Genomic DNA, 16,933 nt, shown 5'->3' with positions numbered 1-16,933 from the left:
ATACGCACGATTCACAGAGCTCCATTAGAATACAAATTGGTTCCACTTAAAAAAATTTGAAAAGTGCGCCATATAGCTGGTCTCACAAGAGCTGGAAGTCGCTTTCCCGGACTAGCAATAGGTAACGCGAGAGCAAACTTTCAGTCTTCAGAGCATACGTTACACCATAATCCAAAAATACATGGCCAATGGCAGTTCAGCTGTTCGGTCTGTCACTTAATCAACAGGGCTGCACATGAAAGGAAGGCTTGGAGGTTGTGCCATTTCATTGCCTTTCAGTGCCACTAGCCTCTGACTGCTGGTCTTCGTTGCAATTGCATCATTACGTGGCTGCTGGTTTTAACTGTATGCTTCCTGCAATGCTTCCCGCAGTATTCCAATAACCACAGTAACCTTCAGTAACCTTCAGTCCATAACCACCGTACGGGGAGAATTAAAAAAAAAAAGGCGGGAGCCTGATGTTAATTTGATTTAATTAGGGAAATCGGCCACACAGGGCAACAAATCGAAGTTTCTAAGAATGCTCGGAACGTGTAGATTCAGTTCCCATGGCAAAAAGACGACTTCAGATTCCTCTTCAGTGCACCTTTAAGGGAATGCCTCTATAAAAGGTGAGCAAAAATGCATGCACAATAACCACAAGATGAATCCCTCTCATCCTGCCCTGCATGGAAACACTCCCTGGCTATGCTGGTACAGTGTTGCCAGCTCACCTGGTTGGACGATGCCGTGAACGTTCATGACAACACACTGCTGTGACTTGCGGTGCCCGCCCGAGGCATGCGAAGTCATGCTGACCGTGTCATGAGACTGGTCCCGGTCAGAGTGGCCCGAGCTCAGACGTGGTCGGAAGTCCTGCAACAGGTGCACCATGGAGTGTAACAGGTGTGCAACAATTCTCACTGAAAATAACTGTAATAAGGTGGGTCGTCCACACAGTGATGCCACTAGCTACCACTCTTTTTTCAACGTGAACTGATGACACAGTTGTGGTGCTATAAAATCTCAGAGAGAAAGCTTCTGAAGCAACCTGTCTCGCCCTGATCCGCAACTATGTCTTAGATTTTCAGCGGTGAAAATAATGCCTTCTGTCACCATCATCATCATCATCGTCAGCCTGACTACGTCCACTGCAGGGCAAAGGCCTCTCCCATGTCTCTCCAAATAACCCTGTCCTTTGCCATTTACGGCCACCATATCCCCGCAGACTTCTTATTCTCATCCGCCCACCTAACTTCCTCCCACCCCTTGCTATGCTTGCATTCTCTTGGAATCCACTCCGTTACCCTTAAGGACCAGCGGTTATCTTGCCTTCGCATTGCATACCCTGCCCAAGCCCGCTTCTTCCTCCCAATTTCGACTAGGATGTCATTAACCCACGTTTGATCCCTCACCCACTCCGCCCGCTTCCAATCTCTTAATGTTACGCCTATCATTTTTCTTTCCATAGCTGGCTGCGTTGTCCTTAACACACTAACACTAAATTTTAGCCTTGCACAACAGTGGTTTATGTAAACAGAACAGCTAAGTCAAAATGTCAAGTACACAATGCCATGCCAGTATTAAGGGATGACTATTGTTAGCTGCACTGCTGTGCTTGCTATTGAAGTATCGCCGTGCTTTTAGCAGAAAGACCTCACAAATTTTTTTTTCTTTTTTTTTTTTGTTGCTCTGGCCCCTGTTGTTTAAGGGGGGAAGAGGGTCTTAGAAATAAATTTTTATTAATGAAATCACAACCCTGAAATCTTCAGGGAACACGCATTTTTGCATGCTGATTCTAAATATGTAATATAATTTTATGTACAACAAGTCCTTGCGTACTTATGCAATATGTTAGGTAACTTTTGCCGAGAGTTTGAAAGAAATTCCACTGCAGGGAACTTGCTAGATTGCATGCCATTGGTTTTTCTTGACATCAAGATATGCAATAAGGGCAAAGTTATCATCCTGCCTGCTATAGAAGGCGAGTTATAGTATTTTGAAATCATCAGTTTCTTCCCATTTGTGAAATGGCGAATTCAAAACCCTGTAACTCAACTTCCATGACAGGCAGGGTAATAATTTTGCTCTTATTGCATAGTTTGATGTCAAAACAAGCTAATGGCATGCGTCCTAGCAAGTTTCGTGCAGCAAAATTTACAGAAGGCTCTCGGCAAAAAGCTACATGACATATTATACAAGTCCTCAAGGACTTGTCTTGCATAAAATTAAATTGCATATTTGGAAACAGCATGCAAAAATAAATGTTTTTTGAAGATTCCACTGTTGTGACTTCATTAACAAAAATTTTTTTTCTAAGACCAGCTTCCCCCGTTAAAATTAAACATTTCTCGACTACACAACTTGTGCTGCTCACAGTCAATGGTCCATTGCACAATAGAAAATTATTGCAACTGTTTCAGCTGTGATTGATATGCATGCAAACCAGCCGACCAACTAGCCATGGCAAATAGTTTGGTTTGGTTTGGTTTATTGGGGTTTAACGTCCCAAAGCAACTCAGGCTATGAGGGACGCCGTAGTGGAGGGCTCCGGAAATTTCGACCACCTGGGGTTCTTTACCGTGCACTGACAACGCACAGTACATGGGCCTCTGGAATTTCGCCTCCATCGAAATTGGGCCGCCGTGGCCGGGCTCGATCTCGCGTCTTTCGGGCCAGCAGCCGAGCGCCGTAACCACTGAGCCACCGCGGCGGGGCCCACGGCAAATAGGTAAGCTGGCGCCAATGGCAACATGGTAAAGCTCGGTCTTACAAATTCTTCCTCCTGCTCGGCAGCTGCTTTCTTCTGTACCAAGCTGACCAGTGAGGAGCTCCTCGAGCCTGTGGGGCCATGGAAAATGAAAAACAAACAAAACAAAAAGTTCCACAAAAGCTGCCCTCAGATGCTGTGAGCTAAACGGCAAATAATTTCCACCATTACTAGCACATCTGCCACATTCACACCTATATAACGTAACCGATAATTTAAGGCGAGGGGGAAGTTTCAGACCTTACAAAAATGGAAAACAAAAAAAGAAAAATATTAAGATTACAGTGCAAACACAGTTTTCTATAGCCAACCACACCCGAGGCAGCGAGGGCTCAGGAAAAGAACGTAGACGACACATAAAGATACCGAAGAAATGGATAGGTTGGTATTATTTGAGAGGCAGTACTTCAGAAGTGCGAGCAACATCATTGACTGTAACACATGCCTTGACGCATTAACACACAAAGTCTCCCAGGCAGCAGCGGCTACCGTCATCGCCATGACACTGCTGCTTCGTGTTTTGTGCGACCCAGTCCTGCGTTTGTTCACCTGTTTTTCCTTCCCCGACACTACTCAATTATTCTAGTATCTACTGTTTTTTAATGGCCCATGCCACTCTTTTTAAGTTCATAAAAATCCTCTCCTTTTCCCGTGCGCTCCCCCTAACACGCAGTGTGACCCTGAGGGCATAGAAAAGTTGGCTTCTCCTGCCAGCTCGCAAGTATGGTGGTGAAGACCATCGCAGCTATCTTGAGCAGCGGCAAGAAAAAAAAATTTCTATTCAGATCTTAGCACCACTTATAACGCGAGATGCATTCTGCGACTGATGAAGTGAGCAATGACTCTCGTGTTATATTCGTGTAAACACCGCAGTGTATGCCCTTGCGCTGGCAGTCATTTAAAAGATGAGACTGCTCAAAAGTACACGTTTAAGAGAAGAACAAACCTGAAAATGAGACATCGTCTTCAGCACGGCCATGCCGCCCATGACAAGGAACTTCATGAAGCCTGCAACATAATGCAATGAAACATTACTCAAGTTCACAGTAAGAGAGCAAGTATGCTAAACTGAGGATAGGAAACCAAAAATAGCACCACCTTGTATTCCGCAGTGAAAGCCTATGCAAAAATGATAGATTGCATGAAGAAAAAGCTCATACAGAATACCGTATGTACCCATGTAAGGCCCGCATTTTTTTTTATGACCTCGTAACCTTGAGACCGGCATCTTTCTGCACAATTTTTCTGACTGCAGCAGAGCCCCAGGTCTATGTCCCTTTATATACTGTGACATGCATTTTTATAATGAACTAGTGCAATCCTGGCGAATCCTTCAAGTACACCACGCCCTGAAAGTATGGATGACAGGATGCGTGCCCAATGACCGGCGTGAATTAACCGCATAAAGTAAAACGCGTTGCTAGATCAGTTTACTGGCAAACGTCACATCATTTTAAGTTAAGATCAAAATCCTCCTAGGATCTGGCACTCGTCTTGACAGTAAAGATGCCTTGGCAGAGCGGCAGACCATGCATGCCATCTGCGGCCATCAGTGTCAGGTGGAGGTCGTCTGGCCTACTTTAATATCAGCTTCACTGCCAAAGGCCTTGCAGACACTCATGCATTTATTTTAATGTGCAGTTACTGTGTCTACGACTAGGTTCAAAGCACTTTTGCTGTGGCTCCAAAACCAAGCACGTTAGGGTGAACGGTGCGTATCACCCGAGCCCGGCACATGGTGCATTGCTACAAAGAAACGCACCGCTAGCGTGGGTACTCCCCATTCTAGTTTTTTGCACAGCATAACGTTTTCTTCCTTTCTGGTGCGAACTCCGAGCGCATAAGGCGAGTTAGCAGTGCTAAGGCACCCCATGTTCTCGGTTCCAGGAGTAAAGCCCGGTGTCGCAGGCAGTTATCATCTACAAGCTCCCAGCCTAGTCTATCATGTCAGCAAATTTATACACACATGAAGATTTCAAATTTACTGGCTGCCAAGCTGTGGGTGCAGCTCTTACACAAGCATATACACAAGCTCTTACACAAGCTACGACAGGCGCACTTCTTAAGTTATGCACAAGCAACACAAGCAACGTGGTGGCAGTAAACCGACATTTTACTGACTCAGCATATAGAAAATTGTCTGCACCTATTGATAAGTAAACCAAATGGATGAAGAAAGCATGAATGCTTACATGCGCCCAAGAAAAGAATAAAGGCAGGCACAACAGCGCTGCGTCATAATGGTTTCCATCTTCATACAAGATCTTTCCTCAGAAGAGTTTTAGTTCACCAGCAGTAAAACTCCCAAACTTGTCTGTCCGAACCTGCCATGATGGGCAAGGTGCAACCTGCCAGCAGGCTTATAACTATGCAAAACACTTTATGGCAAAACACTCTACAGCTGTGAGTGCATTTCAAACCCATGGCAGTATGAACAGATCAGCTTTGCTGGCCACTGCATTAAACCGCTACATAACTATCGCAGTCAAACATCCCGTGTGCTTAACTGCCAGTCTCTTGAGCTGTGCTTTGGATGACGTTGGCTACATCAGCGTCCATCCGTGCACGATGGACCCAGAACACACTGCAGTCGCATTATCCTCTTAAACTAAGCCTTGGACCAAAACCAAAACCAAAGTGAAAACTGAAGTGCGGGCGCACCTAATTTTCGTTTGGCCTACCCCGTTAAATCATCCGTCATTTTTTTTATTTTGGCAGGCAACTACACAAACGTGAAGCCTGGTGATCAGTGTTGCCATACTTCAACACATGTAAAGCGGGACTAAGAAGCAGCCCTTCTCACCGCAGGTAGAAGACGGAACCGGAGTTCTCCTGGTAGACAAACATGTTCCGACGATTGTTCACCGAGAAACCAGTCAGCACTGCTCTCAGGGCTTGAAGGCCTGGCAGAATAGGGAAACAAGTGCGACAGTCACTAACGTATCAACACATTTATAAAGAAAAAATACTGGGAACATGGTATTTCATATAAGAGAGCAGCTCCTCTTGATCTCGATACAGTTATATGAAATGTCACATTCACCATCAGCCGAACTAAGTTTACTCAGGACAAAGGCCTCACCCATAACCCCATAAACTTCCCCAATCTCATCCGCCCACCCGAATTTTTTTTTTTACATCCTGCCTGCCATGCTTTCCTTCACATGGATGTCATTCCGCTGCCCTTAATGACCATTTATTTATTTATTATACCTTCAGGCCCATTACGGCATTACAGAGGGGAGTGGTTACAAAAAAAAATGAAATCAACAAACAGGAGTTAATGAAACAGACAAGGTACAAACATCACTCCTACACATACATTATTAGCTAAGGCATTCAGGAAAGAGAGAAAAAAAAAAAACGATAACAGAGTATAAGATGCATCCTAGTTAAACAATGTTAGCTATAACATTCTTGAACAATTAATGATCAGTGATGGTGGCCTTCACAATGCATGCCCTGCCTAAGCCCATTTCGTCTACCAGATTTCCGCTACAATGTCATTAACCTGAGTTTGCTCCCCGACTCACTTTGCTCTCTCTCCGTCTCTTGACGCCACCGAAATCAGTGTAAGCAGGCCAAAAAAAAATTCACCACATGCACCTACGCCACGTTGTCATGTTAACACCACTTCCCTGCATGCATTTCTCCAAGCCTGGTGGCATGCTTCACTACTCTCTCCCTTTCTTTTCCATCCTCTTCCCCTGCTCTCCTCTCCCCAGACATGAACTCTGCGATTGAAATTTGGTTTGGTTTGGTTTAGTTTATGGGGTTTAACGTCCCAAAGCTACTAAGGCTACGAGAGACGCCGCAGTGGAGGGCTCCGGAAATTTCGACCACCTGGGGTTCTTTAACGTGCACTGACATCGCACAGTACGCGGGCCTCTGGAATTTCTCCTCCAAAGAAATTCCACCGCCGCGGCCGAGATCGAACCCGTGTCTTTCGGGTCAGCAGCCGAGCACCATAACCACTGAGCCACCGCGGTGGCAAATTGCTACCCACAAAAAGTGATAAGTGAGAAGAAAAAAAAGTTAAAAACAAAATGCACAGAAAAACAGAAGCCAACAAGGAAAGGGAGCTGAATGGTACAGCAAAAACAGCGCTGACGGATGGGACGGAAGAAGACGAGACAGACACATGCGCTGAACATACAACAGATGAGCGGAGGCAAAGGGAGGCGTACCACGAGAGACCCCACCGCGGCCAGGCCCCGTGTTGAGCCGTGGATGGAGGGTGAAGTGTGTGGACCAGACTATGCTGCAATCGAAGGCGCCCGGCTTGAACTTGAGCGTCGCCTCCAGGTAGTCACTGTGGCCGTCCCCAGAGCCATCGTTGTCTTTTGGGAGAGGGGGAGAGAGAGTGAAGCAAGGTCAAGCAAGGGCGGAGGCTTTGTCAAGTACAGGGGTCTACATGCTGAATGCTAACAGGCCTCAACCCACAGGTTTAAAAAAGCAAATATTTTATCAACTGAAGCCAGCCCTGCTAAGGCACTCAATTTGTGTCTGAGGTCACCAATGTCTAGTTGAAAGAAATAAAAACAGCAAGACTTCCAGCAGTTGAGCTGGACCAATACTCTTTCGCATTTTCTTTTCTTGAAATTTAAACAGCACTACATTTATAGATGAATACACAGATAGACGTGACAGGACGGTGCGTCTATCTGTATATTTGTCTATAAATGTAGCGCTGTTTAAATTTTAAAAAAGAAAACGCATCACCAACTAGACCAGCAACATGTTTTATTAAGTGAACTTTCTTCAGCATCATCTTCTACTGATAGGTTAAAGATAGTACATTAAAGATCCCCCCGTAGTTGAGATTAATCTACAGCTCTCCACTATGGTGTCCCTCTTAGCTCATGTGTCACTTCAGAGCGTTAAACCCCACAACTCACAATCTTTTTTTCTTCTACCGACAGGCCGTGGAGATGGAAAGATTTTTGTTCGCGAATTTTTTGTTGCGGATCCCCGACGCTATGCAAAACCACCTTTCACATCAAAACGATGGCAACCTATCTTTTTCCGTAAGGATGTTAGAAGTTTTAACAGACTAGCGAGAAGATACTTAAAATTCAATTTTCTCAACCGTGAACGCTCCTTCTGCGGCTTAAACGTAACAGGAACATAGCCAAAAATAGTCAGAAAATCAATTTTTACTGAGAACAATCAATGGATGGAGTTCTCTTCAGTGCTGCTTTAATTGCCGTAGAAAATTTATGTGCTTGCTTCAAAAAAAAAAGTTCATGAGAACTGAGCAAGCTGCCATCCCAAAATGCAAAAATGTGAGTGCTCTATCACACAGGTCAGCAGGGACACCTTAAAAAGCAATCAGCATGGCATAACTCCGCAGAATTCGCGAAAGATTAGCCCACCTGTTAAGAAAAAAGGTTGGTTGGTTGGTTTATGGGGTTTAACGTACCAAAGCGACTTAGGCTATGAGGGACGCCGTAGTGGAGGGCTCCGGAAATTTCGACCACCTGGGGTTCTTTAGCGTGCACTGACATCGCACAGTACACGAGTCTCTAGAATTTCTCCCCCAAAGAAATTCAACTGCCGCGGCTGGGATTGAACCCGCGTCTTTCGGTCAGCAGCCGAGCACCATAACCACTGAGCCACCGCGGCGGCTGATAAGAAAAAAGATATCACGGGGCCACCAAGTTCTACGTCTAACAAAAGCCCATAATTGGGCATCTTAATGACCAAGGCATCACGTCAACGCTAGGAAAGCAAAACGCATGCCATTTCCAACTTCCCATTTTTTTTTTCGGCAGGCTAAGTTTTACACCCTCATCAACAGATCACACGAGTGGATTCCAATGTGGAACTGCTGTTGTCTTACCATGGCAATAGACAAGGTATTTATTTTCATGAAAACGGCACAAGCTGTTACAAAACTTTCTACTATTAGCCAAAGCCCGCTGCCAAATGCCACCCACCTTTGAAGCTTGTGTGGCAACTACAGTAAACTACTGATTTTTCAGATTCTTTAGGGACTGCAAAACATCCCAAAAATCAAATTTAACTGAAGAAATCACTTTAACTTATTGCCAATATGCCAGAGGAAGGGGTCATTAGTTATGTTCACATTGTGAAGCTTCTCATGACTAAATCACTCGGTGCGTCATGCACACAGACGACGGAGAGCAACCGCTTTCACACGCTTGGCGTACGTCGGCTGTACTGCCTTTGGCATGTCGCTGGTGAACGCACGGGTTGGGACAAAGTCCAGACACGAGAGCGAACCTGCCGCTGTGGGAACTGCACTACGCCCGCGATGCGAAGAGCCCGGAATGAGGAGAAGACGGCGAAATGATCAGAACACACAAACGGCCAAAGCCGGCGGACGACGTCCAAGAACGACACGAATTCGAAACTACACGAGCACACTTTGCTGACTCACGGAGACTATCAACCCCGCCATACAAGAGGCTCCCTTCTAGCTTGAATTTCGTTTCGTTTGATCCAGTTTTCGATCTCCCTTGCACTACGAATGAACAACGCTCCACTGTACACATTACATGGTGACTTGGGTATTGGTGGCGAGTGTGAATGGGGTCTGAAAAATCAAGCAGTCAGTTGCGATGCGCCAAAAATTTCAGGCGTTCTTATACATTGGCTTTATATGTTGTGGTGCCACGTAAACTTCAAAAAATCAAGCATTTCTGAAGAACCAGGGGTCCGAATTTTCAGTCGTCGACTGTAATTCATCAACTAAGTAAAAAGAAGCATTTTTAATTTAACTGCGTTAATGAGTAGGGCCACTAGGTACCTGACAGCTTGCCCTTCACAATGGATCATTCAGGTGCACCTTGAAGCTACAACAGGCAGTACGCACCATACGCTGATGCCGTCGTGTTGGCAGGCTCCATCTCAGAGTCTCTGTTCCAGATGTCTTCAGATGCCTCAGGCACCAGCAGTCGATTGCACATGCGTGTGTTGTTCAGGTGCTGAAGTAGCAGGATCTGCACAAATCAGAATCAGAATCAGTCTTTATTTTCTGATACATTTTGATAGTGCAGCATATCATGCAGAAGGAGGTCCCGATCAGAGACTGTAATGGGGCCTCCTAATTAAATACATCTAGTAAAACATTTAACAGCATATGACAGATCAGATGAATATACAAAACTGAATATACACGTATGGGATACAATTAAAGCAGACACAAGGGAGAGAAATAAAAGCTATTAAAAAGGACCACCGAAACATTTACAAGCTAATATCATACTGAATTATAATGAAGATCAGGAGGCAGTGAAAAATGCATGTAGGAAGAAATGGAAAGAAATTAATCACAATTCGGGCTCTTTGCTAAGAACTGATCGTTTAAAGTGTGCTTTAAAGCTGAAAATTGAATGAGCATTTTTTAGTTCTATCGGTAGAGTGTTCCAGAAAGCAACTGGTGAGAAATGAATTGCCTGTTTCCTGTAACTGGTGCGTACTTTAGGTAGGACAATATTGTTACTGAGTGCGAACCGAGTTATGTTGGCGTTTAGAAGACAACACTGTGGTATGAGAGGAAGAGAGATTAGACTGCTGACAAGTTTGTACAAGAGAGTGCCAAGAGAATATCTAATAAGCTGTGATACGGAGAGGACATTATGTTCCTGAAGAATAAAGGCTGCATCAGTGTGATAAGGACTGTGGGGAAGTATACGAACGGCTTGATTTTGAATTATCTGCAATTATCTTAGATGAGTAGCATACGTGGTTCCCCAACATACTATATACAGTAACTGATGTGTGGGCGTATAAATGCATAATATAAGAATATTAATGTACTGTTAGAAAAGTATGAGCGGGCTTTAATAAGGATTCTCAAATCGTATGATATTCTTTTCTTTATATTGGTTATGTGTTTATGAAACTTTAGATTGCTGTCCAAATGGACACCCAGAAATAAGGCGAAATCACTAGCCAAGATTGCACAAATCTTCAGCTAGGCTTAAGCATTACCTCTTAGAAGGAGGCCATGACAAGAAAAATGCTAGCCCACTCGAAAGCCGGAACACCAAAGAACTTCCTACATCCTTCCTTCCACTTTATTATCCCACCTACTTAAGCAGCATGGGTAATTGGCCCAATATTGACGATGGATGGCCACTCAGTTCCTTTGTATGACTGTGCTGCTGGAGTACTAGATGAATAACTGTTTGTCCATCCCTCTGGTTTCACGCTGAAGTACGCAGAACACTCGGACTCTCGTGATGCACGTCCCTCTAGTCCTACCACAAGGCCCTAATCCTGTGTTGCGGTTTCCTTCATGCCACCACTACGCAACGTTGCAAGAAACTAGGAATTACAGGAATTACTAAAAAAGATGTTGCTGACGTGCTCTTCATGTCTCACCATAAAAGGTATACTTTAGCTTTGAAGAGTAGACAACACGAGTCCACGCCAATGGACAAAATATGCGCATTCTCCCGGGTGCTGGAACTCACCTGGTTGACAATTTTGCAGGTGTCCTGAATCAGGCCCACAATGCTCTCAAACACCACCAATCCCTGCCGGAGTTCCGAGTTCTCCTCCGGTTGCTCCCTGAAAAGGAGCGCAAAGTCAATACTAGCTACCAAGTCTCACATGACTCAATGACCGTATGTAATTGATTAATTACTAGAGTCAAAGGTGCCAGTTTCAGAGACAGCAAAGCTTTTATGAGCTAGAAAAAAAAAGGAGCTAATTGGAGAGATATGGGAGAGGCCTTTGCACTGCAGTGGACACAGTCACATTGCCACCGCAGGCCACTTTCACAACAAAACTGCTATAATGCCCCGTGCATTTTTAGTCGCCAGTCTCCGAGCCTAGTACACATCATCACTTTCCACTTCCAGGCAGAGGAGAATGTAAAAGGGAGAGGGGCATAAACAGTCTGGCCACAGTGGGTTTTAGTTCACAATCTGGCAACACCGCAGCCTGGCAACACTATAGCATGGCAACACTGGGATAGCAGACAGCCAGGCAGCCACTGCGGAGCCTATCATTTTGTAGACATCATCATCACTCTTTGAGAGCTCTAATACTGCAGACAGTGAAATGAAATGCACTCATTTTTTTGTAATTTTTTTTTTGGTTTGGTTTGGTTTATGGGGTTTAACGTCCCAAAGCGACTCAGGCTATGAGGGACGCCGTAGTGAAGGGCTCCGGAGATTTCGACCACCTGGGGTTCTTTAACATCCACTGACATCGCACAGTACATGGGCCTCTAGAATTTCTCCTCCAAAGAAATTCAACCGCCACGGCTGGAATCGAACCCGCGTCTTTCGGGTCAGCAGCCGAGCACCATAACCACTGAGTCACCGCGGCAACTACAATGTCTTAAAAATCTGTGTTTACTTTGGTGACAACCCTTATGGCTGATTGTACAATTTCAGGGCAGCGCTTTGATGTGAAAGCTACCAGACATCCAGACTAAACGAGAGCAAAAGTGAACGAGGAGACACAACACAAGCGCACTTGTGTTGCGTCTCCTCGTTCACTTTTGCCCTCATTTTTTGCACTGCTAAGTATGAATCCACACCAACTAGCCCAACTTTCTGTTCTTATTATCCAGACTGCAGCAGCATCTTTGGCACTAGCATACACAACATCGCATTACATTGCGACTTTTGACATAAAAGCCGCAATGTAACGCGATACACCAGACGCAGTTTTCCAGGCCCCATTAAAGCCAGTGCTGGCTTCTTACAAAAGATTCGTCAATGAAAAAGGAGAGCCGGCGAGTTCGAGCAAGCCTGAGCCATCAAAAATCTCTTTGTGAAGGAAAAGCGCTGTTTTTAAAAGAATCCGTAAAATTCGTGCTGCCCATTCCAGAAGACTTTGTTGATCTGAACTGATTTTGTTCATCTGAATAGCATAAAGTATCACTTTACAGTTGGGTGCATTTTTTTAACAATCTGTTCAACACTGCACCGATTTTGCGCTGACGGCATCAAGCCAAATGGACAACTACAGGCATTCGCTGCATGTTTTGACATCTCACTGATAGGAAAGCACTGCGTATTTTCCACTGTAAACAAAAAGAAAAGAAAGTTAACTTTGCATTCCACTTGTGGGTGCTGCGCAAGACAGTGCGACTTGGCTGAGACATAGAGTGCACCGCACTCCATCTGCTAATTGCAATTACTTACTGTGCTTCTGGGACTCTTCAAGGAGATAAGCTGGCAGAGAACATAAAACGAGATTAGATGAAATTACCTAAAGAAAGCATGAACGAGTCATGTAAAAAAAAAAATCGAGACTAGCGGGCGAAATGTGAAATCAAAAAGTGTTTTGCACGGAACACGCTCCGTCGGACCAAGAACCTACCTAACGTGGAAGAAGATGTCGACGTGGTCAAGGAATGGGCAGAGAATGAGCCAGAAGGGGGGCAGGTGAGAGCGCTGAGTCTCCAGCGCATTCATCCAGTCACGGTCACTGTCCGACTCGCTGCTGTCACCATCGTAGCCTGCAAAAATTGTCCACACAAAGACAGTACCCGTGTCACAAGGCAGGCTGCAATGTACGTTGAGTTGACTGTCATCGAAATCAATGGGCACTGGACAGCGCTATGCGATGGCTTTCAATTACCGTTGGACTCAATGGCGATGGACTCAATTCAGGTTCACAAATGGCCTTTAGAATCTCAAGTGGCCTTGCGAACAACCTTTAAAAAATTACACATAAAAAAACTCAAAATAAAAGAACTTTCCTTTAATTATAAAGTTTCAAACTACTTTACTTGCTCATCAGCTAACTTTTATGCAGTAATCAAAATGACATCTCCGCAGACCATCAGATGCGAACATGCCGATGCTGCTTTCACTGGGTGCCATGTCCTTACGTTTAGAAGTGCGCCACAAACGTTGCAATGATGCAGATATGAACCGCACAAACACAGCGTGGATGGTCACAGGTCTGTGACAGCTTCACCAGAAAAAAATGAATGCGCCTGAAATAATATGCATGCTTCATTGCACAAATATGCTGAACTGCAAGATATCTGAATAGCTTTTCCCAAGCAACTACGAATTAAAGAGAGATCTTACTCCAATATGTGACTTATTGTTTTATTGCTACATTTCGCGTTTTACCAAAAAGTTGGTATTCCTGGCCCCATCTGTCAGGACACATGCTCACTACTCGGTGATCACTCAAGCTGGCAGTGTGGCAACCGTGCATCTGTATAGACGTCGATAATCTAGACAATCACTAAATCAATAGTCACTGAGATGGCCCGTGTGACAAGGGTACGTATAACACCGCAAAAGAAAGACAAAAATGCAGAGCTTGGAGCCTATTTCCACATAGCTCAAGAAGCACTCAAGTAAAAGAAATTCATGCAGAGTTTGGTCTATTTCCATGAAACTCAAGTTACATTCAAGAAAACTAATTTCACATCAGCCCGAGTTAGTACCATGATCTTTCCCAGGTTGAGCACTGTGGCAGTCCATATTCAGGCCAACACTACAGAGCTTTATTACGCGTGCACTGAGGAGAAAGAATTCAGCAAAAACAAATTCAGTAGACAGTTTCTGAGAGTTTCAGTGAAAAAAAAAAAAAAGACAGACGCTTGACGCTTGAAAGACACTTGAAAGAGACGAGAGACGCTTGAAAAACGCTGGACTAATTCTACAGTGATCACACTAGCAAGCATTCTGTCTCTTGGTGTTGTGTCTGTTTCTTACCGCTAAGAATATGATTCCTACTAGCAAGCAGCTGGTGTGATCACTGCACTAGCAGCTGCTTCTTTCCTTCTGTCAAGACATGAACAAATGGGGGCTAAAATCCTCTTTGGGATGTTGAGCAAACAAGAAGTGGAGATTCACAGCAGCAAAGGCACCTTTCTATAGGATGCAAGACTTGCAGACCAATACTATGCCTGCCTCGATACAGAAGGAGCCTTCAGCCAGCCCGTTTGCATGTCACGAAACCGAAGTGCACCAAAGTCTTAACAGCTTGCCTATACTGCTCGTGAACAACCATTGTAATTATGCTTTTTTTATATTTCCTTTCAAGTGATTAAGCATCTAGTTGTGCCACCACTGAGAGAAAAAAGGCATGCCTCGTGAGGCGCATACCATCTTCAGTGTTGCTGATTTGGCCTCCACCTTCGCTGAATGCATTGGGCGTGGAGCGTGTGGACTCCAGCAGATGCTGGGGTGGCCGGAAAGACATGCCGTGGCCCAGGGACGAGGCCAGGCTGTCAGTGCGGTCTCGGAATGCTCCGTCGGGTTGCTCCGGCGCACTCTCCTCCGTGGGTTCCGTTGACGCTTCCAGTGCTTCCTGTCACGGGGACCGTCAAAAAAAAGTAGCATTAGCTCACTTAGCAGGCCACAGCCGATCACAAACACAGGAGCAGGTAAGGATAACAATATTTTTCGCCCTGGCTGATATGGAAGGGTCCTATACAGGGAATATCAGACTGATTAGTCATGAAAGCACCAATGTATCAGATAATCCTAGCTCCCACGTTCCAGATCACCAGCACAGTTATACAGCCAAACCCGGTCATAATGAACAGCATGATTTGTCAGAATTTGTTAGATATATCAAGTATTTCGATATAACTGAAGCCATTTATAACGAATTTTAGTACCAAATTTGTCATACACGAGATTGTGAACAGTCAAGCGAAGGTACCAGCTCAAGGGTACGACAGCTGTCAGCATTCGGTTGTTTTCGCTATTGGCAGATTTGTTTTTCAAGTCTTTACTCGGAGCGCTCCTGGGAATCCAGAAGTCATGTGTCCTGCAGATTAACATTTCCACAAGCCTTCCATTCCAATTTTCGAGTTATTGACAATCACCTGACTCTCGGACTCCCCCGCTGCCTTCTGCTCCTGGACGATCGTCTCTGTCGAAACATTGGCAGCAGGATCCCCCGCGCCCCCACTCTCCATTTTCAGAGTCTCCGCTTCCTCCTGAAGCTTTCGCCTCAGGTCGAGGAGCTCCATCGGGCAGGACGCCCCGGGGATCCGACCTTCTGGCTTCGGTTCCTCCGACGTCACCAGAGAGTCCAGCGGCACTGACGATGCCCGTTCCAGCCGGCGTTCCGTGCTCTTTGTCCGGCCCTTGCCCGTGTGCCGTCGCCAGGCGCGAAAAGACGTCTGCTGCACCCCTCCATCACCAGACTCGTCCTCGTCGGACAGCTGCATTCGATATTTGTTCCGCATGTGTAAATAGTGAATGGCGTGCTGAAGCCTTAAAGGTGCACTGGAGAGGAATCTGAACTCATCTTTTTGCCACGGGAACTCAATCTATACGTTCCGAGCTTTCTTAGAAACTTCGACTTATTGCCCTGTGTGGCAGATTTCCCTAATTAAATCGAATTAACGTCCAGCTCCCGCCTTTTTATTTTTTTAAATTCTCCCCGTACGGTGGGCAGAGTCGACCAACGCGTGGAGTGCCTTTCACCCAGTCCCATGGCGGCTTGCCGCTTTGCCACCGGCGGAGTAATAATACGTAGTAATCCATAGTAGCAAATAGTCCGCGCGTATTTTTATTTCTGCGGGCTTATTTTGTGGCTGTATTATGTGCGAATGAAATTATTTATTCATGGAAACCTAAAAAACAAAATAAAGCGAAAGCAAAGCCTCCATGGAGCTGGCTGAAAGGCACTCCACGCGTTGGTCAACTCCGCCCATCGTACGGGGAGAATTCCAAAAATAAAGGCGGGAGCCGGACATTAATTCGATTTAATTAGGAAAATCGGTCACACAGGGCAATAAGTCGAGGTTTCTAAGTATGCTCGGAACGTGTAGATTGAGTTCCCGCGGCAAAAAGAGGAGTTCAGATTCCTCTTCACTGCACCTTAAATTTAATTCTGGTTTGGTTTGGTTTGGTTTACGGGGGTTTAACGTTTCAAAGCGACTCAGGCTATGAGAGACTCCGGACTCCGGAAATTTTGACCGCCTGGGGTTCTTTAACGTGCACTGATATCTCAAAGAACATGGGCCTCTAGAATTTCACCTCCATCAAAATTCAACTGCTGTAGCCGGGATCGAACCCACGCCTTTTGGGTCAGCAGCCGAGCACCATAACCTTGAGCCATCATGGCAGCTTGCAGCCTTAATTCTCCGCCCAATTAATTCATGCCAGTTAAGGATGTGTCTGTGAGAACCTCTTGAAAGAAGCAATTGGGAAGGCATTATTCATCTATGCATCAATACATTTGTTTTTTCAACTTTGTGCACTAAAAGGAGAC

General features: G+C 45.2%; 1 protein-coding gene across 3 annotated transcripts in view; it reads right to left on the bottom strand.

Moving 5' to 3' along the window:
• LOC149366489 (KICSTOR complex protein SZT2-like) overlaps positions 1–16,933 on the bottom strand; it is a 197,033-nt gene that overhangs the window by 50,383 nt on the left and 129,717 nt on the right. For all 3 annotated transcript variants that reach the window (XM_089551003.1, XM_089551010.1, XM_089550996.1), the window contains 10 exons: positions 15,537–15,878; positions 14,809–15,013; positions 13,058–13,196; positions 11,194–11,290; positions 9,588–9,714; positions 6,937–7,089; positions 5,553–5,652; positions 3,696–3,757; positions 2,753–2,820; positions 714–855 (listed from right to left, as the gene is read on the bottom strand). In XM_089551003.1, the coding sequence (XP_089407129.1) occupies positions 714–855; positions 2,753–2,820; positions 3,696–3,757; positions 5,553–5,652; positions 6,937–7,089; positions 9,588–9,714; positions 11,194–11,290; positions 13,058–13,196; positions 14,809–15,013; positions 15,537–15,878 (1,435 nt within the window). The remainder of the gene's footprint in view (positions 1–713; positions 856–2,752; positions 2,821–3,695; positions 3,758–5,552; positions 5,653–6,936; positions 7,090–9,587; positions 9,715–11,193; positions 11,291–13,057; positions 13,197–14,808; positions 15,014–15,536; positions 15,879–16,933) is intronic.

The sequence above is a fragment of the Amblyomma mixtum genome, chromosome 1 (genome assembly GCF_055824585.1).
Source record: "Amblyomma mixtum isolate Tamu chromosome 1, ASM5582458v1, whole genome shotgun sequence".
In the NCBI taxonomy this organism is placed as follows: Eukaryota; Metazoa; Arthropoda; class Arachnida; order Ixodida; family Ixodidae; genus Amblyomma; species Amblyomma mixtum.
The sequence above is the reverse complement of the archived record's forward strand: the minus strand, read 5'-3'. Positions and strand labels throughout refer to the sequence as shown.